Source organism: Mucor velutinosus (assembly GCF_035048745.1).
Source record: "Mucor velutinosus strain NIH1002 chromosome Unknown tig00001547, whole genome shotgun sequence".
Lineage (NCBI taxonomy): Eukaryota > Fungi > Mucoromycota > Mucoromycetes > Mucorales > Mucoraceae > Mucor > Mucor velutinosus.
Window position 1 is genome coordinate 674401 of NW_027041901.1, and position 22239 is coordinate 696639.

Sequence of the window (22239 nt, forward strand, 5' to 3'; positions counted from 1 at the left end):
ATCATTGCAGACATTGGGTCCACCAACAGTCTTTTCTTTCCCTCAGAATGACATTTTAAGGACTTTAAATAAAACCTGGAGCTCGACTCCCCTACAAAAAAAAAAAAATGCTTCTTTAAACTTTCCTGGAGTGCTTTTCAAGGCGCATCCAATGGTACCAAGTAAGATAGATGTTTTGAATACACTTATTGAATAATTTACAAAAATATGAAAAGAGGTTTCTGACCAAAAAGTCGAAATTCTACATATCAAAGCCCCACAAAGATGATTCAGGGGTTACGTTGGATCGATAGAAACATTTTGATTCAATATATACCATAGTAAAAGCCTTCAATATCAAGGTCAAAAATGCGATTGTTTGATTTTCGATGAAAAAAAAATTTTTTTTTGTATGGAGGAAGGCAGGCTACCACTCGTATTTATTATGTTATTAACATGCTACCAAAAGACTATTCTACCTAAAACGACTAGTCTATAAGTGTGTGCACAAGAGGGACAAGAAGGGCATGACTACTAATTTGAATTGTTCCCATGAGAAGGGCCCAGGAGATTTTTGACTAAGGATAGTACTGTCAGCACTTGATCAGATGGTTATCGCGAGAGAACAAAGATGCTCGACCGAAGCCGCAAGCAAGAGAGAGAGCAATCAGAACCACACCAACAACAAAGCAAACGTTCGCGTCTGTGAAACTCATCATCCACAGTTGAGAGCAGAAGAGACTCGGTATATGTGATAAATCACATACCCTGGCTACTCCTGACGTTATTCTTCTATGTTGAAAAAACCTTGGTAAGGGAAAAACATAGTGACTATGTACTCTGTCAACTATCGAGATGGGAGAGACCATAATGTGCGCCACTACCGCACAAAAGTAGGGAATCACCCCGTTTGACCAAAAATCTCGTAGAAAAGGGGAAAGAAAGGTGATTTTCGATGAAAACCATGAGAGATACCTTAGCTTTTTGGTCGATTTTCGGTCATGTTTTTTTTTTGATCCTCAAAAAGTTGAGCAAAGATGTCAGAAAGTAACTGCCAGATGAGAGCAACTGTTTGGTGCTATTCTGACCATCTAAAACGGCCTTGAACGCAAGAAAACGCAGCTCGAATGCACTCAAATGTAGCTGTATTAGGCACACTCTTGGCTATAAAGGGGAAATACCAGTACGCTACTTGCCCGTATATGAAGTAGCTACGTATATATGGATGTAGCGCATCACATAAGAATCAGATTTACAGATAATATGAAGGATTTTTATGTGTAAATAGAGAGTCAACATAAAAGTAGTAGTATTTTGGTAAGATACGCAAGGGCAATCGGTAGCGCGAGCTGCCGCTGTGCAAGTTGGCTCTCACCGAAGCGAAGCGAAAATTAAGAGGCATCTGAAGCATAACCTCTTATACGATTAGTAATTTTATATCAATCAACAATCAAGGCTCTTCTAACATTTTAGCTATAAAAATTTTGCGATATTAACCGAAGGCCCACGGCAGCACGAGCCGTCTCAACGTAGGTTAGTTTCCTGACCTACGCTTCGCTTCGGTGGAAACCACCCGAAGTGTCGAAAGGCTCGTATTACTTACAAATAATATCAACAAAGCATTGAATTTACTGATTTTGGATGTATAAATAAGACTACGGCTTGAAATAGCTCTTGCTTTGCTGGTTATTAAGCGAGCTCACTTCTTCTTGTAGATCCCTCAGGGCATCATCATTACGAACTCAAATGCCTGCAATTATGATGTCCAATCGCTTCAGTACGCCAGATCTGTTTGTAATATTAGACTACTACTATTTCATTCGTCTACAACAGCCAAATCCAAAGGTTGTTGTTGTTGTTCTAGATAGGGTTTGGGTCCATTCCAATACATATCTAATTTTCACTTAATGTTTGTTACTGATCTACTAATGTCTACATGTATTGGCGACTAAAGCCAAAATAGCTTGACTGATGTCTAGACACAGCGATTTTACATTTTATAAGCCAGTGCCTGTGTCGTAAATGTCATTTGGGATTACTTTAAGCACAGAGCAACGATCCCTCTGACAAAAATACCATCTGGGTTTGTTTGATTTTGCATATATGATGCACAGAATCACAAAATGAAATGATTGGAAATCGGATGAAATAAAATCATGTACAGTGATTAGAACAAACACACGGAAAGCATATAAAATATGAGTAATGATCAATGTTAAAAAATTTACATCGCCGCGAGATGATGGACATTGCCTTGATTTTCATTGTAATCTCGAGAGATCAAATGCCTGATCCAACAACACTGGGTTTCAATGGTTGATGACGTACCACGAAATTCTACTGTAATCTCTCTCAAATGTGAAATGAGTGAAATAAGGGCAAAAGGAGTATCAGAACTTATAGTCGTTATTTCTTTATCCTCTCTCTCTCTTTCTCTCTTTCTCTCTTTCTCTCATTCTCTCATTCTCTTCTTTTCTGTCGGTTTCTCTTCCCTTCCCTTCTATTCACTATCCTGGAATAGTCGTTTTTCTCTGTAACTCTTTGTGAAAAACATATACAACACAGAGAAAGATAAAATACCAACATTTGCGTTTGAATTTGAAACAGGTATTTGGTTAAATTGATATTCTCGATCAACTGAGAAGAAATCAACTTGAGCTCTAACATTATCATTACTTTTCCTATCATTTCTTTGGCTTTTGTTTGTTTCTATTCCATTTTAACGTTGGTTCCGTGCATAAAGTAGGTAAAAGTCAAACAATTTTTTCAGAAATTTGGAGGAGGGCAAAAAGGTACAATTGAACTAAAAAATTTTTTATGTATCCAGTTTACGAAAACAAGGTTTCTGAACTGTCATCAAACGGAAACAGCACACTTATATATCAATTACCATCTGTATTTCATCATCATGGGAGATTACCGTAGAAAGTTAAGGTCTTCAAAAACAACAGCGATTGAGCAGGTAGAAGAAGAAGCCGCCGTTGAAAAGAGAGAGATTAAGCAGGAGCCGCTTTATGAAGATGATTTACTGTACAAAGAAGATCCAGAGAGCCCAAAGACACCACCAACACAGAGCATCGAATCGTATTTCCCTCCCTCGCCATTTGGTCGCAAAAGGCATCAGCCTCATGGAGACAGATTCATTCCTTCCAGAGATCGCAATCTGACCAGAGATTTTCAAATGATGGAGCAATCTCCATCCAACAGTTCGAAACGATCCAGTGATGTGAGTGCATCGAATACGCCATCAAACAGTAGAGAATCGAGACGAATGAGTGCGTTTTTTCGTGCAGAGCTATTAGATGATTTGTCAGCTGTGGAGGAGTATGTGTCTCCAGATTCACCAGCAAGAACACCCAGACGAGTACTGCACTATACAAACCCATTCCACAGCAACAACAATGGCATCTCGCATAATAACACAGTTGCAGTAGCATCATCATCTTCGTCATCCTCTGCTGCTGAGAGCTCCTACACTATAGCTTCTGCACACAACACAAGCAGCAGCAGTAATTCATCCACAAGTTCATTATTTCCTCATTATCGACGCTCTCCTGAGCCATTTGGAAACGGAGAATCTTCTTCTTCAACACTACCAGTTCTGTCGCCCTCGACAACAGCTACAGACTATTCAACCGTAGTAGATCACCCCAACGCATCTCGATTCCAAACCTCGCCCATTGGAGAAGCTGGTCGCCGCATCCTACTATCCTCTGACAAGACCATTCGGCATATCAACACCACAGCTATCAAGATCTTGGATGCGCCAGAATTGCAAGACGATTTCTATCTGAATCTCGTAGATTGGGGTGCTAATGATTGCTTAGCAGTTGGATTAGGGACATGTGTTTACTTGTGGAATGCAAATACCAGTCGAGTAACAAAGCTTTGTGATTTCGTTACTGACAACGTGACATCTGTGAGTTGGGCAACCGTAGGCTCTATATTAGCCGTCGGGACAAATTCTGGTAGAGCCATTCTATACGACGCAGAGCACTCAAGACGCATCAGAACTTGGTCTACGCATCCCTCTCGAATTGGTACGTTCATTTCTGACCATCTAGATATTTCGCTGTGCTGATTTATTCCTAATTTTTTAGGCTCGATGGCGTGGAGATCCAACATTTTGACCACAGGCGGTCGAGATCATACCATCTATCACCATGATGTTCGTGCGTCAAGGCCGTATTTCCGCAAATTAGTAGGTCATACTCAAGAGGTGTGTGGTTTGAAATGGAACCCAGAAGGCACCATGCTTGCCTCAGGCGGCAATGACAACAATCTGCTTGTATGGGACTCGCATGAGAATGCCATTGCACATAAGTTCTCTCAGCATATTGCTGCCGTGAAAGCCATTGCTTGGAATCCACACAGACGTGGTGTTCTGGTCAGTGGTGGCGGTACTGCAGACAAGACCATCAAGTTCTGGAACACCATCTCTGGCAATTTGACTTCTTCTCATGACACCGGCTCTCAAGTCTGTAATATTACTTGGTCTAAAAAAACGGACGATATTGTATCAACACACGGTTATGCCAACAATGCAGTGAGCTCCTCCAATCAGGTCATTGTCTGGAAATCCGACAGAATGCAACGACTGGCCACGTTGACGGGCCATACATCTCGTGTACTGTATATGGCCATGAGCAACGATGGCAGCACGGTGGTTACGGGCGCTGGCGATGAGACATTGCGCTTCTGGGACGTATTTTCCACAGCAGAGGGGATCAGAGTTGATCCAGAAGACAGACAATCATGTCTGCGTTAACCATATCTCTAAACACTCACTTTATACCTTTCAACATGCTTTCTATTGCAACCTTTCATAACCACTACTGATTACTACATATTCTCACATTATGCGTCTACATAAATTGTATAGCTTTACCTTTTAATTTACCTAATCATTGGCATCCATCATCTTTCTTGATACGAAATAAAGCGCATTGACACTTTTTTCTTCTTTCAACCCCATATAAGGTATATTAAAAAGTAAATATTATTGTAGCACAACTGAATGCCTACTAAGAATAGCAACTTATTGTGTAGTTGCGGGAGGAGCATTGAACGGCAGGCTAGAATGATACAACAACAAAAGAGAACAGTGAGGGCAAACAATCATCTTTTAAAAATCAGCAATGTCCCTCTATGCCAATGATAAAGCACTGGATTTTTAGAGCACTTTGCCTTGTCGCCATGCTTCAGTAGCGCACTGAGAGATCCAGTGTAGAGCGCATGCTTGCATTATTTAGGCTTAGATGCGTGACAATGTCCTATTTTAGATGTCAAAACAAGTTTTGTGATTTCAAATCATCCTCTTTCTCTGCTTTGTTATTTTGTTGCATTTTACCTAAAAATGTCCAATGAGCCTAGAAAAAAGAAAACATCCATCACATCTGATCCGTATGCTGGTCAATACCCTCCTCCTCCGCCATTGACTCAAAATGACTTGAATGTCGAGGAAAATCAGCAAATGTACCAGCAACAACAACAACAACAACAACAACAGCAGCAGCAGCAGCAGCAGCCATTCTATATCGTCGATCAATCCTCATCATCAAACCAAAGAAACTCGTTTTCATCTTCGAAAAGACTATCTTTTCATGAGGACTCACGATCAACTGCTCATGTGTCCACGGTAGCCTCGTCTACCCATTCTATCCAAGATCAGCAACGAGTTCATTACTATGAGAACACCAACAGTAGCCATAACAACATCATCGAGGATGGCGATTACGAAGATCCAGAGGCAGTGAACCTAAGAGATTATCTCTATGCCGAAAGACAAGAAAAGCTTCGACAACAAGAATTGGAAATGCAACAAAATCAGCAACTTCAGCCATCCTACCCGGCAGCGTCTGGGACAACAGCAGTAGATATGAGTGATGCGTATAGACATCATCATCCTCCTCCAAGACCAGAACCTGTATTTTATAATAATAGCAATCCACTATATAGTGATGACCAGCTTTTGTATAACAGTAACAGTATATCTTCACCTATCATGATGCCTCCCTTACTGCCACCTATCTTTGGCCATCAACAGCCGTCCTCATTGTTTACTCCACCACCGCTACAGCAGCAGCAGCAGCAGCAGCAGCAGCAGCCATTCATATCGCCTTTTCGTCAACCTCAATTGGGCCAGCAGTCGAGCAATCCATCTCTAATGACATCCATGATGCCTCCTCCACCGCCTCCGCCCCCCATGTTGTTCAATGACAAGTTTTCCTATGCTAGAAGACGAGATGGTTGCTGCTGTTTCGGAATCACCTTGTGTTCCTGTTTGTGGACGCTAATTCTGATTGTATTTCTGTTTGCTGGAGTAGCACTGATCATCATTGCAAAGGTAGTAGGGGACAAATGTGCCGCGTCCAATGACTATGTGGAAGCAAACAGAACACTTTGTACTCAGGTGTTGCATGATGGGTTTTTGTACGGCGGGATTGCTTTGGCAGGGTTATGTGCTATTGTTGTGTTGTGGAGAGTTTTGAAATGGTCTTGCGGTAATGCTACTCGGATATAAAGGCACGCTCGCATTCATTATACATATCCCGAAATGGCCATTGACATAAACTCAACAGTGTTATACTTTCTGCATATCTCTTTCAGTAATTACTTGGATTCATTAAAATAAAAATGACAAACCTTACCTGGGGCGAGAGAGCCTATATATCTAAATTGTATGGTGACATGGTGCTTTGTTACTATAATCGTCAAGATAAATAAAAGATCGGATGAGAAGAGCTACGAAATTATTCAACTGTTCGCCAGTCTTCTCAAAATAAAGTGTTTAAATGCTGCAGAACATCTTCAAGCACTTGATTCTAAAAGATAAAAGAGCTTGCAATATTCGTCCTTGACAAACAAAGTTCTAACTTGGTTGCAGTTCGAAAGAGGCTACCTGACAAAACTTATTGTGTTTTTCTTGAGGGTGTTGCATGAAGTAGGCCTAATTAGCAGAACTACCAAGAACATGTCATACAGCAACATTGTGGACGATAATTTAACAATGACAGACACCAACGAGAATCAGTACGCTTTGCAACGAAAACTCAAATTATCTGGGAAGTTCAATCGAGGCCGAGCAGACAAGGAGTTGACCAGCAAGCTGCAAGAACGATTCCCAGACGCCACATATACAGTATCATGGGCAATTGGTCGGCTCCTATGGCTCGTTTCTACGAGCCAATTCGTGGTTTAGGTTTTCGCCGTCTCTTGAGGAAGCATGGCTTCAATGTGCTCCTTATAGGTGAATATAAGACTAGCAAGATACTCCCGGAATAGCACCAAGAGACTGCAGTGACCTTCAAGACGGTGCGCAACCCTCGACCTCGCAGACCACAGCAGCGTAGATACAGTGCTTTTGTGACAAGACATGGACTTTTAATGTATATATATAGACTACTAGCCAATCTATCTCGCTACGTTTGATGTCAGTGTTGCCTTATGGGCTCTCACCAAAGACATTTTAAATCAGATATAATAAAATTTTGGTATATCAATTAGATTTTAAACAATTTATTATTAGTTACTAAAAGAAAAAAGAAAGGTTATATTAGAGCCATCAGGAGGAGGAGAGGAGGTATCTCCCTCAACATCCTTTTTGCTTACACTGGTGTCAAACGAAACCTATTATTGAGACGATATGAAAGAAGATTCAAGTTTTATGCAGCATTTGTACATCACAATTGTTATTTTCTGATGATAGAATTGTCATATCATTCGCTACTGCCGATGCTCTTAATAAGATGGCGACATAAAGCTAGTTATAAGTAAATACAGGACGTGTAAGATCTACGGTGGCTTTTTTGAGATATTATCATTGCAAAAGACACCTTCACGAGGCAAAGCTCCCCCCAAAAAAAAGTATTTGCGCTAAGCAATTGTCCTTTCAACTCCATGATCCGCATTTAATCAGCATCGCAATCATCATTGTCATCAAAAGAAAGGCATTTAGGTCAGCCAGCAGCAATGCCGCCACCACCAAACACAATTAAAACTCAGAATATTTTTTCTGTTCAAGATTGGACAGATTTTGTCTTTTTTCGACTTCTTTAATTTATTCTATCATATTCGACTATATAAACTGTAACGATCGCCCCGCGCTTCCTAATACATGCTTGAAGTACTTTTCAAGGCGCTTCCAATGGTACCAAGTAAAGTAAATGTTTTGAATAAATGTTTTGAGTAATTTATGAAAATATGAAAAGTGGTTTTCAGCAAAAATAGCCATATTTTGCATATGAACACCTCATAAAAATGGTTTCAGAGATTGCTTTGGATCGAGAGAAACATTTTGATGTAATATATACCATAGTAAACGTCTTCAGTTTCAAGGTGAAAAACGCGATCGTTTGATTTTCGATGAAAACTATGAGGGGTACCTCATGCTTTTTGATCAATTTTTGGCCATGTTTTGTAGGCCTTCAAAAAGTTGAGCAAAGGTGTCAGGAAGTTACTACTACTCAAGTACAATTGTTTGGCGTTATTCCTGTGGCTCATAAAGGCCTACATGTCAATATATGAAGGCTTGAAAGCTGTCAAATTTGGTTATGTATTGCTTTATAGAGTTTATTTACACGGCATAAATTACCTCTTTGGTAGCTGAAATCTTCTGGATAGGCAGTTCTGTAGCTCGAGCAATTTTTAATTCAAATAGGAGGCATATTGATTTTGGTAAAGCTGATCCATGCAAATTTGATGCGATATGTTGCTGGTAAGCTTATTAATAATGAAAATAAAAAACCGAATTTGCTGCTTGAACACTATGGTCTTGCACCTTCACTTCGCTACGGTAAAACTGCATCATAGGTTACCGTTACCAAATGTTGAATTAGATGCGTTATGCTCTTGCTGAATGGGCTTAGCACCTCCTCCAAACCCCCTCCCAATGCCGGTTTCATTCGCCTTGTACGGCACTCAATTTTTTAAATTCTTGAAAGGATATATTTGAACTGTGTTTGATAGATTACTGGCATTATCAATCAGATGTACAGATCGTAACCACCCAGCCCATCATCTCCCATAAGGCACTATCTACAGATTGTAGAATCGTGGTTTGTCTGTACTTTTCAATATGATTCAAATTCTCCCCCCCCTCCCCCCACAATTTCGTCGCCGTCGTCAAGAAGAAATAATATAATTTAGCCTCGAAGGCCACCGCTCTTCGTCCAAAGGATACACCAAGGGTAAGTACAATGTAACTATCATGTTTACTAATTTTCTGATTTACAATATAGGTTTGTATAATTTTTGAAATAAAAGTGTAGAGGCCAGCTACCTTTCATACAGTGATATTACTAGTTAATCAACCTGTCAGTGTTAAAGTAGAAGTGGGCATTGCACGTTTTATGCTTATATCAGTACTGAAACAGATATACTTGCTGTAATAAATATGAACAAAAACAATAATTTATACAAAAAGAATGGGAATGGATCTATGCTATCTAATGCAGAACTAATCTCTAAAATTTATGGAATGGTGATATTAGTCCTTGCTCTTCTTGGACTCTTTGGCAGCTTTCTTGGTCGCTTTAGCTTCTTTCTTTGCTGCCTTGGCTGCTTTTTTGGCCTCTTTGGCCTCCTTTTTAGCTGCTTTTTCTAGTTTTCTGGCTGCTTTGGCTTCTTTTCGAGCAGCTTTTTCTGCCTTCTTTTGCTTCTTTGCTGACTTTTTATCCTCCTTGTCGTCTGAATGCTTTCTCTTTTTACTCTTGGTAGCAGCAACGATATCGTCTTCGTCAACAGGTCTCACAAAATCTTGCATCACACGCTTAAATTTACCAGTCTGATCTACTAGTCCACGACCGCCCTTTCTTGCAGTGCGTCCCTCGCATGCAGCAAATAATTCAGCATCTGTCACCTTCATTGAATAATCCTTCAACTCATCATCCACTTCTTCGTCTGAGGCACCTGGTGTAGGAGCAGCTGATGCGGTGGCACTCTTTACGAATGAACCATAAAGCGATGCACTTGCTAAACGCTGAGCAATGTTGACATGCACATCCTTGACTGAATCCATCATGTTTCGAGAATCCGCCATGGAGCTCATGCTAGTGCTGGTAGTTTTAGTAGTTGTCTCTGTCGACTTGACGCTTTTGCCAGTAGGACGCTGTGTTGAAATGATGCCAGTCTTTGAACGACGAGTTTCTCCTTTGGATTTTGTAGCCACTTTGATCTCCCCCTTGTCTTCGTCTTTTTCTACGACCACAGAACTAGCACTCTTATTATACAAATGATCCCACCAAGCAAATTCCCATTGACCTTGGCCTACGCCAACACCCTTCTTGTCGTTCTTTACCGAGACACTGATGTGCTTGGCATTACCCTCTTTGTTTTTACCAAGACCTTCACCACTGTGTAAGAAAAAAAAAAGAATGAGATTAGATAAAAAGAAATGTTGCCAGATAGACTATCATTACTTTTCCCAACCAAACTTTTCTAATTGAGTTTGTGCAAATGATCCCTTCCACTTTTCCATTTTAGCGATGATTCAAGATGTAAATAAGGGAAATGAACATTCAGAAAAAAAACAAGATTTGACAATGCTCATCGTGGCTTGGAGAGTGACTAAGTTTGGTAGTCTGTTCCTGATTGACAAAAGGCTTGGGATCATGCATAATATGATTATACAATGCTAGACTATATATGATGCAACATACATCCGATGGGATAATTATCATTTATGTCTCTCGATTTGCTTTGATCCAGTTGAGTATCATGGATACTGAGCATGTGTGTAATGCATTAAACGCATTGAATCCAATTTCATCACAACATTCTGTAATTTTTGCTAATTTGTGATATAATAAGGCAAGTTTTGGAATCGTATACAGACCATTTTTGCAATACATTATATTCAGTCTGAATAGACAAGTCTTTTTGGTATAGAAAATGATAGCTCACCTAGAAAAATCAATGTATTTCTTCAAATACGGCAATGATTTACATTGCTCATTTAAATGAACAATGTGCAATGAATATGCTTGTCAGACATACCAAAACAGGCCGAAATTAAATATGTAATTCAGGCTAATAAATAGTGCTTTTTTATCCGTAATCCTTTTATAATTAATTTCAAAAACATCAATTGCTTCTAGAGTGTAGGCATGAGTGATTTGGTAGCCAAACCCATTAAGGCTTCGCTTGACATTCTGTTCCGATTTGCTCATTTCTGTTATTTCTGAACGCGATTCGATTTATTTTGCGAGATTCGACTATGAAAGTTGTGATGATCATCCCATACTTTCTAATGCTTATTAGTAGTAGATTTCTTTCCCAACTTAGTTCAAAAATTTCTTATTCCCCTTCATTGCAGACATTGAGTCCACCAACAGTCTTTTCTTTCCTTCAGTATGACATTTTAACGACTTTAAATAAGCCTGGAGCTCGACTCCCCTACAAAAAAAAAACAAAAAAAATACTTTCTAATGCATTCTTAAAGAGCTTTTCAAGGCGCATCCAATGGTACTAATCATAAAAGGTGTTTTGAATAAACCTATTGAGCAATGTTGAAAAACATGAAATGAGGTTTTTGACCATAATGTCGAAATATTGCATATGAAGGACCTACAAAAGTGGTTTCAGAGGCTGCTTTGGATCGTAAGAAACATTTTGATTCAATATATATATCATAGTAAAAGTCTTCATTATCAAGGTGAAAAACGCAATCGTTTGATTTTTGATAAAAATCATGAGGTATACCTCATGGTTTGAGGTCGATTTTTGGTGCTCCCAAAAAAGTTGAGTAAAGATGTCAGCAAGATAGTGTTCGGCGAGAGTGATTGTTTGGCGCTATTCTGACAGTCTAAAACGGCTTTTAACACGAGAAATCACAAATCGAATGCAGTCAGATTTCGCTGTGCTTCGCATACTGTTGAGTAGCATGAGGTGATGCAAGTTTGTTGTGTGCTCATCTATGAATTGTTCCCATTGATGTAGACGTAGAACATCCTAGAAGAGTCAGATCCACAAGGAGCAGTCGCATATATAACGTTCTTATGCGATTAAACAGCTAAAAAATGAAATTTCAGTGTGTATCAAAAGGAATCAAAAACAATCGCTAGTCTGACAGCTTAACGTCACTGATGTCCTAATTATTCAGATCATTGAGCTAACAAATTATCATGAATGCAGTATTTCTGACGTAGTAACTTCCAACTTGACACTTATATACATATTTTTGAATTGGTTTAATTAGAACATATAATCTTGAAATAAAAGCTAGAAAGAAGAGGAGGGCAATGGCGGTTTAGAATACATATTTTTTGATAAGAAAAAAAAAAAAGAGAGGAAGCAATCATGAAAAAGGACACTTCCACAGATATTAGTGATGATACGCAAAGCAAGTAAGAATGAGCTACATGATTGCCAAAATCGCATAAAAAGATTATTGCTCCCTAGATAGAAAAGCGTTATTAGTTTTGGAATTTTGCCATAAATCCTGTCAATAAACATACGTAAAGATAAACAAATTATTGGTTGCAGCAATAGCAATGGTATTTTCTTGTGGGTGCCAAGAAGAATGCAAGATCTTTTTGTTGAAGTCCATATTATCAGCATTGGGGTTTGAGTTTCTTGCCATAGACATCTTGTTCTTTGAAGAACCGAGGCGCTTGGATCTGAATGCACTCTTGTCTGCTTGAAGAGCGATATCGGTTTTGCCCTCACGATCATACAAGTGGAACATGTTGTTGTAGGAACCTGTCATAACATGACTAGTATATTCCATTGCGAATATTAGACTCCACCAGCGCAAAATCCATTCTCTGCCAAATGCGCTTACCTGTCATCACCGCTAAAAGTACATTCAAATTTGTCAAAGATGCAATCATTCTCGTATAAATCACATAATCTTGCTCTCAATTGATCGTGGATGTTGATGGTTTGCACAGGCTTATTGTCCATGTTGATGTCCCAAATCTTCAATGTCAAGTAGTCTCTTGAAAGAATGTATCGACCATCATGACTAAAGTTGATATCAGAAACAGAAGAGATGATCTCAGAAAAGAATGAACGGTGGGCAGGATCTTCAGCTTCCTCAAAGACTAGGTATTGCGTGAATAGCCAACATCAACAACAGTCATCTCCATGCTTTACCTTTAGCATGCTGATCGCACAATGCAGATTCTCTCATATCACTCAATTTGATAGTGCCCTTACTAGAACTGTACATAAAGACATTACATTGCTCAGGATGGAATTCAGCAGCTGTAATTACTTCGGTCAACTCCTCCATGTTGGCAGGTTTGATATCCACAATGTCTAACAAAAGAAGGTGTTAGTTTTGCAAGTGAGATGACGCTTCCTTGTTATTTTTGACATATTTACTGAAACTTTGATCTGAAACATCCAAATTCCAAAGGTTCACTCTCAAATCATCAGCGGAAATGTATGTCTCGCCATCAGAATTGATGGATATAGAGTTGATGTGATAGGTGTGTGCTACAGCGACATATTAGTCAATGCTTCATCTACCAACAAAAGAAGAGTGTTACCGTTCGCATAGACTTTTCTGGGAACAGCAGCGACAATGGTATCGTGATGAGTCAATTTTGGTAAACGAAGGGTATTGACAGGAGTGTTGTTTGGAGCGATACTGTTTTCAGTCACCAGCTTGAGAGATTTATCAAACACTTTCCACAACTTGATGGTTTTGTCTAGTCATAGAGAGCTCAGTACGGGTATCGTCTATCGGGAAACGTCGCTAGCTTACCGTTGGTGGATAATAGAAAGTGGGCTGAATTCTGTCTTTTGCACCATTTGATCTTGTTGATCTTTTCCTCAATCTCCAAACTCTTCAAATAGTCAAATTCTGCTTCATGGGATTGGAATTCGGTGTAGAAACGATACTCGCAGTTCTTTTTCTACATGTACAAGGAGCTCAGTAGGTGTCCAGACCAACAGCTTGGTGTATACGTTACGCTCTCATTTCTCTCGAATAAAACAACGCGTCCACCTTTGTCACCTGTAGCAAGGTAATCACCAGTTTGATCAAATTCAACAGTTGAGATGATGTCAGCTAAAGATAGAGGGATGAATATTCTTGTCATGATCCAGTGCGGTTGTGTTATGCGCTTCTCCTGCTTCTCTTTATACTAATGTCGACACCTCTCCTCCCCTTTTTTTGCGCAAACTATTCTCCAGCGTCGAACCACAACTTACCATCCGTAATATCATCAGAGTCACCCTTGTCACCAAAGCACTGAGCAAATTTCCAGTTGTGTTCTTCAGACATGATATACAATTTAGATCAATTCACTACAGAATAGAAAGAGAAACAAGGAGAGGAAAAAAAAAAGAGAGAGGAAAGAAAATCTTTTTGTATATTAGGGTTGGTTGCATTCATTCATCTAAATTGCCTTTTGAATGTCAGCCTTGCTTAATCCATCCTTAATCAAGGAGTTTCCATTGAATTTATGGCAAAGATCCTCGAGAAAGTGCGCTTTTTGTATAGTTGGCTCTTAGAGAGTGGTCATTTGATTCACTTTTGCTTGCTTTTGCTCGAGATTTCTGGCTTGCACTCTGTCTGAACCAAGGTAAATGTGGATTTCATGAGTGATGTCAGCCTTTGTTAAACAACTCTCCGTGATACCTTTTGGAAAGAGGTTTGCACATCCAAAAACTTATTCAAAACCCGGTGGATGTCCCAACCGGCAAAAGGGTGAGAGGCTGGGGTCGCTGCTTAATGATCAAGTAAATCTGGTAACTGTATACCGAAATGTCTGTCATTCAAAGCCTCGAATTTTTCTTTTTGCTCTTCTTACACTTTTTTCCACAGCCCCCCCTCCCCCTCCATACCCCTCTATTCCTTATGTCCGTTCACTGTGGCAACAAGTTTGTCTGCCATAATGTATTCAGGTCTCTGTTTATGGCGACCACAAAGCCAAACTTGCAGCGACGAAAGCTCTCCACTTTGATTATGGAGCAAGTCAAACATACTACACTGGCCACCGAGACCACATCAATGAACGCCATCGCATCCGATACCATAGCCATGAAAATAGCACGATGCAAGCAGATGAGCGAATACAACCAGAGATTAAAGGCCCACGCATCGAAATTCAGAAAACGAGACCAAAGCCAACTTAATGCGGTAGCTATTATTGAAGAGATGAAGGAGAAGGGATTTCAACCTACCAGCCAGAACTATCTGCAACTGCTAATGGGGATCTCGCTACAACGACATCGAACACACAAGCAGAATCAGCGCATGGAATTGTGGTTTGAAGAGCTCCTGAGGCTGGAATTGCTCAAGAGGAATCCATGGCCAAAGTTGAAGAAGGCTGTCATGGCCATGTCATTGAAGGGACATCCGAATATGAAGGCCATGTTTTTAAAGCTGGATAGTCTACATACAGTACAAGATAGTGCGTGTTGGAATGCGGCAATCATGGGATGTGTCAGGGACAGGCAACTACAAGATGCTGAGGAACTGCTGACATTAGCCCAGGAGAGGAATTTGGCAAGCTCGGAAAGCTATCAAATCCTGATTGACGTCTACCTCTTTCTGCAAGATCAACCGTCCGCGAGTCGAATATTCTCACTCATGATACAGCACAATGTGGCAGCCGATTTTCCTATTTTTGAATCCTTCATCAGCTATTACATGTCACTACCGACAAATGACGATACTTTTCGCACATTGGATCGACTATGGCAGGCAGTACTTTTGACAAGCACACACAATATACCAGACGACATGATATTCAAGTTACTATCGTATTATGGATTACATGGCGAACTATCAAGAGGTGAGCAGGTGTACTTGGATGTCAAATCACGGCATCAAAAATTGGACCGACGATGCCTAGGCCAGCTGAACAAAATCATCATTGGGTTCTGCAACAAGAGGCAACTACCGTCCGCATTGTCGTTGATGTATGATTTGGTAGGACAGGGATACAATCCGAGCAGCCGAGTGTTGTGTAAAATCATCAATGCGTGTAAAGATATGGATGATAGAGAAGCAGCACAGCAGCTCATCACTACAATCCAACAAGTAGACCCAGGGGCGAAATTAGCGCAACAATGTTTTGATGCTCTGGATGCACAAGACTGACAGAACATACCCCGTCCTTTCCCTTTTCAAAGTTGTCCCCTAGTCCCTTCTTCCGAACCGTACGGGGAGTAGTAAAATTATCCTCTCCCCCCCCCCCACACAAAACACACACATACAGAAAATAAACCAAACATGTTCTACACGAGAGCCGCAACATTCTCGGGTGGAGGTGAGCACAGATTTCTTTATATGGTCATTTTGGAGCACTGGGATAAAGTGTTTCCATTTCGGTTGCACTTGTTTATAATCGAGACCATGTCAAGAGTCCAAAAAAAATACAGGAGTGAGAAAGCGGATGTGATGATTTGGATGCCTTGATGTTGTAGGCGGCTACTGAAAGCTCTGGACTAATGAAATGACTCTTTTTCAATTGTTTTCCCTATAAATTTTCTCTTTTCCGTTTTCTGTTTGTTCCATTTATCCTTCTCTTTTACTTCCATTTCTACAAACATGATACAGCAAGAAAAAATGAATCGATTCACAGGAGCATTGTTTCGATTTTGGGACACTCGCATTCACTTTCTCGAGCTCCACTACCTGTACATTTTGTTTTTAATCTTTTTCTTTTCAGGCCTGTACTATTGTGAGCCGGGCACAGATTGGAACTACATTGATGCCTTGTTCATGGCTACCACAGGCTCCACGGACACCGGCCTAAACACAATTGCCATGTCGGCCATGTCAACATACCATATGGTGCTGCTGTACATCAGCTCTTTTTTGGGATCACATGTTACTGTCTCATTTGTTGTGGTGATGGTGCGTAGGTACTACTTTTCAAAGCGATTCGAAAAGGAATTAGAGTACAACAAGAAGCGCAAAGAGGAATACAGACAGCAGAAACTGTTGAGAGAGCAGCAGGAGCAAGAGCGAGAGCGAGAGGAACAGCAGCGGTTCTCTTCGGATGGTAGCAGCACAACCACCACCACTACCAAAGCAAGTCGAAAGACTGACATCATTACGGGCCCCATCCGACGTCGTATGTCTATGCTCTCTGTGCGATCCACACCTGCACACAACTCTCGAAAGCTATCCTTCTTCAACCTCAACAAGCGTGGCTCGTATGATACACATGCAACGAGAACCAGAGACATTGTGGTACACCATCCCAATTACAATTACAACGACAGTAGCAATGGTAGCACGAGTCCCAGCGACACCAACTTTAGCTCCATCCAGATGGATCACTATCCCAACAGCCAAGATCTACAGCAGCATCAGCAACAGGAGGGTGAAGCTGCCAATGGTGATGACAGCGGTAATGGCAATGATGATGTAGAATGCATTGCCAGCACGCATCCGTGTGATACCACACCCTGTAACAGCAAAAGAAATAGTAATGTTAGCAGTGATGACAACTTATCACAAGAACATGAAAAAAACGCTATATCATTTTTAGACGATCAAGACGACAAACCTGTAAATAACACATCCAATACAACAAACACAAACAACAACCACCAAATTACCTTTAGAGAAGATACCAACGTTCTTCGTGAACGCGAACGCAGAAAGCTGTTGCAGAACAGAAACGAAGACAACAACATGGAGCAGCTCCCACTACATCGCACCAACTCAGAGTACGAGATTATGAGACAACCATCCGCCAAACACGAGCTCACAAAGAACGAACGTTACCGCATTGGCGGCACAGAATACCGTGCCCTGGAGATGCTTGCCAGAATCGTCCCTCTGTACTATTTGGGCTTCATCATTGGCTTTGGCTTCTTTTTCCGTATCTATGTCGCTGCTTCCACTTATGCTCAGCAAGTACTGGCCACCTCCAACCCCACTGGCCCTGTGGATCCATGGTTCTTTAGCTTCTTTATGAGTCTGTCCGCATTTACCAACTTGGGTTTGAACCATCTGGATGCCAGTATGGCACCCTTTCAGAATGCGCCTGCGCCTTTGATCCTGGCCATACTGCTGATCTTGGTGGGCAACACGGCATTTGCCATTCTGCTCAGATTCATTATTTGGACCTGCTATGTGTTAACACCTGAACGAAAGGTGATGCGCCGTGAAACGTTTCGCTACTTGCTGGATCATCCTAGACGCTGCTACACCACACTGTTTCCTTCGACGCAAACATGGTGGCTGCTCATCGTATTGATTGCCATCACACTGGTGGAACTGATTTGTTTCTTAGCACTCAACTATTGGTTGCCTGTGTTGGCCGGTATAAGCTGGGGCTCCCGATTTCTAGATGGATTGTTTCAATCTGTGGCCACTAGAAATGGTAAGTTGCCCGTAAATGACGTGTATCTTCATGCAAATCTAACATGTGTCGTGCTGTCTCTTTTAGCTGGTTTCAGTGTAGTCAGTCTTGCAGATTTGAACCCTGGTGCTCAGCTTGTGTACATCATTGCCATGTACATCAGTGTCTATCCCGTGGCCATCTCTATGCGAAACAGTAATATTTACCAGGTAATACTCTTTATGTGTGTGTGTGTGTGTGTGTGTGTGTGTGTGTGATGTATACTAATGCCACAAACTAACCACTCCATTACAGGAACGTGCACTAGGCATCTTTCGAGGCGAAGACGAAGAACCTGTCAAGTTTTCAGATGACGATTTGGCAGAAGCACCCTTTATCAAACTGAAGCGACACTCGACAATGACCAGCATCGCTCAGGGCACCAAGAAGCTGCTCAAGGGGCCTGATTTCTTTGTCATTACTCAAATCCAACGACAACTGACAAGCGATATATGCTGGGTAATCACGGGCATTTTCTGCATTTGTGTCATTGAAGCAGAATCCATCATGTCGCCCTCCCCTGTAACCATAGCCACTGTCATTTACGAATGCGTGTCAGCATTTGGTAATGTGGGTGCGTCCACTGGCTATCCCAACACAGCCACGTCTCAGGCAGCTCAATATCGCACGTTGAGCAAGCTTGTTCTGATTATTCTCATGTACAGAGGAAGACACAGAGGTAAACAGAGATACATTTTGCAATTGCATGATGCGATGTTGACGTATAATTACCTAGGTTTGCCTGCGTCTATTGATCGATCCATCTTGTTGCCTTCGGATGCCCTGGCTGAAAAGGAAAAGGAAGACGAGATCAGAAGACGCAACACATCTGTGTCGTTGCAGGTTGTAAACGACAGCGCCACGAGCAGTGGTGTCCAAGGATCGCCTGATCATTTAATTTATACTAGATCATGTACACTGTAGACATTTTTATATATATAAATAGAGCTAATTTCTTATACCCATCTATATGCATATATAAAGTGATTTTTTTTTTTTGTTTATTTGCTATTCACAAGTTGATTTGCTGATATCTGATGTCTCTCACAAATGCCTTCAAATACGCGCCAGTAATCCCAATATCCGTACAGACTGCCCATATGGTAGACTTGCATTGCCAGATGAATGAGCTGCGGTTGCGAGTTGGGCCACATTTGACATAATTCCATGATTTCGACAGGCTTTGCACACTGCTCCATGTCAGGCACAGTGTTCACATCTGGAGCCATGTAACTTTTGACTTGCAGAGGGTCTTTCGATGCATGGTCAAACTGAACAATCTGCAATGTAAACACTGTGGTTTGATCTGTACAAGACAAGATGCCCAGCAGATCTGATGATATGTTGATGAGGCCATGTGTTGCCTTGCCTGTAGATGTTTTGTTTTGTTTGAATGCCTGAGAGAGTAATATCACTGTTTCTTCTTCAAAGTGATGAGATGATGGAGCTAGCTGTAATACATGCTTTTCGAGTGTAGGGTATATGTTGGGTGGAGACTGAACAAAGCAAGATATACTGATGGTGTTGCCAAATGTCCATTGAGGCGTGCCTAGCTCTCTTTCTTCCTCTTCCTCTGCTGTGAGTGCTTGCGTTGAGCTTTTGATGACAAATGGTACGGTAAGATATCCAATAGCTAATGTAACAGATAAAGTCATGACAAAATGAAAGGTTTAAATGGGTGGCAGCGCGCAAATATCTGTCATGACTTTTTGTTGTTGAACACTAGCATACTCCGATGAGACGCTTGCAAGAAGCGCTCATAGAGCAAGATTTAGATGTCATGGGATGAATAGAATGCATTGAAATTGATCAATAAAATGTTGGCTATTTGATTGCGCGGTATCAAATGCTCACATGTACACGTTCCTGGACCTGAGGGATGTCTCCTTGTGATTCAAATGGAAGATGTATACATTATTCATGTAGATTCAAGTCGAGTGGATGTATTTAGCAGATTGGCTACTTGATCTGTGAAGATGCCATGTGCAAATCTTGCTCTCACAAACTAGATGGAAGCATGTGAACTCAAACAAGCATACATTCATGCATTTCAGGCCATGAAATGTGACCATTTCCAAGCAGGAAATATCCCGCAATCGTCTTTCCTGTGAACGATGTCTTCTTTATCAACTGAACAATAGCGTCTCCAGCAACATGGAAAACCAGAAAACACCTCATTGCTCTTCCGAACATTTAAAATCACCAGCTAAAGGCATCTTGCAAAAGTCGCACGACTATGAACAGCACGAAACGCCCGAGCACAAGTAAGAAACGTCTAGAAGATGGGAGAGCCAACAGTGCTAAAATCATGCCATACACTGCTAGGATAAAATGGGACGAAAACAAACTCAAGGCAACTGAGAAGCAACAAAAAGAGCAAGTCTTGATGAAAGTAGATGAGCCTAATACGCCCTACATCAGGTATGATCCTGTAGCGGATAAAGTGACTAATTGGGAAGGTTTGTGTTTGCACACGCCATCATTGTAAGAATGCCCATGTCTAATATATAAGAACTAGCTCTGCCTGAGAGTCTGAGAGCCGCACATGAAGAGCCTGAAGATTTTATGTTAGATGGTGGTGGCGTTGATAAAGCGCCAGACACACCCAGAAAATCAGGCATTGCATTTGCAAATGAACCAGACGAATGGCAAAAAATCGATGAAAAGGAGAAGAGAGACAAGGAACAAGCAGGTAACGAAATTGATTTGCGTTTGTTGTTGGTTTCATTTGTGGAGATTACCTAACTTGTCTATATACATGAAGCTCGAAAACGCCATGAAGAATTCGAGAGGAAAAGAGCTCAGCATTACTACCATGCTGGCGATGTGTTACATAAAAATTTGCAAGAGGATGAGGACGATAGCGTTGCTGATAACAAGACGTCGAATTGCTAAAGCATCATTGACGATTTCCCACCCATCATGTAGTAGTAATCCTTAAAATAAATAGCGTCCTGTTTTGTTCTTTCCCTCTTATTTTTCTCTGCTTATTCGCTTTTGGAATCATGCTGAAAGTATCCTTGACATCTTGTAGCATTCTACCCTCACCTTCCTCTAAACCAAAACCATTTGGCACACGCATTTCTAAATCCTCACATTGGGAACCTCGTTACTGCACTTGGCTTGTCTTTATGAACAACAAATGGGTTCCATTTGATACGCCCCAATCAATACAAACTAGACCATATATTGGATCTGCAAAGCACATTTGTAGACATACAGGATAGTCATTTTCCGAACATCGAGTCTTTCCTAAATCAACTCACCTTAGCTATTTAGGTCTAAAGTACAGGATATCAAAAGTCATGCAAACAGATGCTTGGAGGTTTCCTTGAGCCGTCCGTTGTACATATACATCTGGTGCTTGTAAACAATCAACAGATTCTCATAGCCTTCAACGCAAATTACCTCATTTTAGGCAATGTTATCGATTATTTCTAATAAACATGTCATAATACAAACGAACTGCAATGTAGAATGAGGGTAAAGATGTCGGGTAGTAGTATCTGACTGCTGGCTTGTTGGGTAGACAAAGACATGTAGGACTTGATGCGTTTTTCCAGCAAATTCATATCATACCGGCACAAAGGCGGTTTGTTGTTGTTGTTGTTGTTTATCAATATGCTTACACTACTGTTCGGGCATCCTTGTTGATGGAATCAAACGCTGCTATACACAACAGTGTCATCATGGGTTAGTAGCATTGCAAAATACAAGCTTGATATTGAGAACGGTGAGCCTATTTTTTTCACTTGGTAAAAGCCTATACTGAACAATAGTCTTTGAACAGACTTGAGTTTCATCTCTTTATTGCATGATGTATCAAATGCTCCACCAAACATACCTCATTAGCCATTACTTTCCAAAATACTTCAATCCTGCGAACTAGTAGCTATCACTTCATATTGAGTCATAAATGTACAAAGTGTTTCTGGTCTCGAGATTA

The 22239-nt window shown here is 40.8% G+C and overlaps 8 protein-coding genes across 8 annotated transcripts; 5 read left to right on the forward strand and 3 right to left on the reverse strand.

The window, feature by feature from the left end:
* Positions 1–2887: 2887 nt before the first annotated feature.
* ATC70_006649 (uncharacterized protein) lies at positions 2888–4747 on the forward strand (the record flags this gene model as incomplete). The annotated part of the gene is made up of 2 exons (XM_064825921.1): positions 2888–4019; positions 4080–4747. 2 exons carry the CDS (start codon positions 2888–2890, stop codon positions 4745–4747), a joined length of 1800 nt encoding a protein of 599 aa, XP_064687435.1.
* Positions 4748–5335: 588 nt separating this feature from the next.
* Positions 5336–6502, forward strand: ATC70_006650 (uncharacterized protein; the record flags this gene model as incomplete). Its single annotated transcript, XM_064825922.1, has 1 exon — positions 5336–6502. The coding sequence occupies one exon, from the start codon at positions 5336–5338 to the stop codon at positions 6500–6502; it is 1167 nt and encodes a 388-aa protein (XP_064687436.1).
* Positions 6503–9466: 2964 nt separating this feature from the next.
* ssr2_1 (SWI/SNF and RSC complex subunit Ssr2) lies at positions 9467–10456 on the reverse strand (the record flags this gene model as incomplete). Its single annotated transcript, XM_064825923.1, has 2 exons — positions 9467–10331; positions 10398–10456. The coding sequence occupies 2 exons, from the start codon at positions 10454–10456 to the stop codon at positions 9467–9469; spliced, it is 924 nt and encodes a 307-aa protein (XP_064687437.1).
* A 1908-nt stretch (positions 10457–12364) lies between these two features.
* On the reverse strand, positions 12365–14212 carry ATC70_006652 (uncharacterized protein; the record flags this gene model as incomplete). Its single annotated transcript, XM_064825924.1, has 9 exons — positions 12365–12374; positions 12435–12692; positions 12761–13022; positions 13075–13239; positions 13306–13419; positions 13473–13634; positions 13691–13841; positions 13899–13996; positions 14140–14212. 9 exons carry the CDS (start codon positions 14210–14212, stop codon positions 12365–12367), a joined length of 1293 nt encoding a protein of 430 aa, XP_064687438.1.
* A 576-nt stretch (positions 14213–14788) lies between these two features.
* On the forward strand, positions 14789–16036 carry NCL1 (tRNA (cytosine-5-)-methyltransferase ncl1; the record flags this gene model as incomplete). Its single annotated transcript, XM_064825925.1, has 1 exon — positions 14789–16036. One exon carries the CDS (start codon positions 14789–14791, stop codon positions 16034–16036), a length of 1248 nt encoding a protein of 415 aa, XP_064687439.1.
* Positions 16037–16486: 450 nt separating this feature from the next.
* Positions 16487–19217, forward strand: ATC70_006654 (uncharacterized protein; the record flags this gene model as incomplete). The annotated part of the gene is made up of 4 exons (XM_064825926.1): positions 16487–18275; positions 18342–18463; positions 18549–18972; positions 19030–19217. The coding sequence occupies 4 exons, from the start codon at positions 16487–16489 to the stop codon at positions 19215–19217; spliced, it is 2523 nt and encodes an 840-aa protein (XP_064687440.1).
* A 77-nt stretch (positions 19218–19294) lies between these two features.
* On the reverse strand, positions 19295–19948 carry ATC70_006655 (uncharacterized protein; the record flags this gene model as incomplete). The annotated part of the gene is made up of 1 exon (XM_064825927.1): positions 19295–19948. The coding sequence occupies one exon, from the start codon at positions 19946–19948 to the stop codon at positions 19295–19297; it is 654 nt and encodes a 217-aa protein (XP_064687441.1).
* A 499-nt stretch (positions 19949–20447) lies between these two features.
* NAN1 (NET1-associated nuclear protein 1) lies at positions 20448–21188 on the forward strand (the record flags this gene model as incomplete). Its single annotated transcript, XM_064825928.1, has 4 exons — positions 20448–20557; positions 20619–20752; positions 20812–20985; positions 21058–21188. The coding sequence occupies 4 exons, from the start codon at positions 20448–20450 to the stop codon at positions 21186–21188; spliced, it is 549 nt and encodes a 182-aa protein (XP_064687442.1).
* Positions 21189–22239: the final 1051 nt, after the last annotated feature.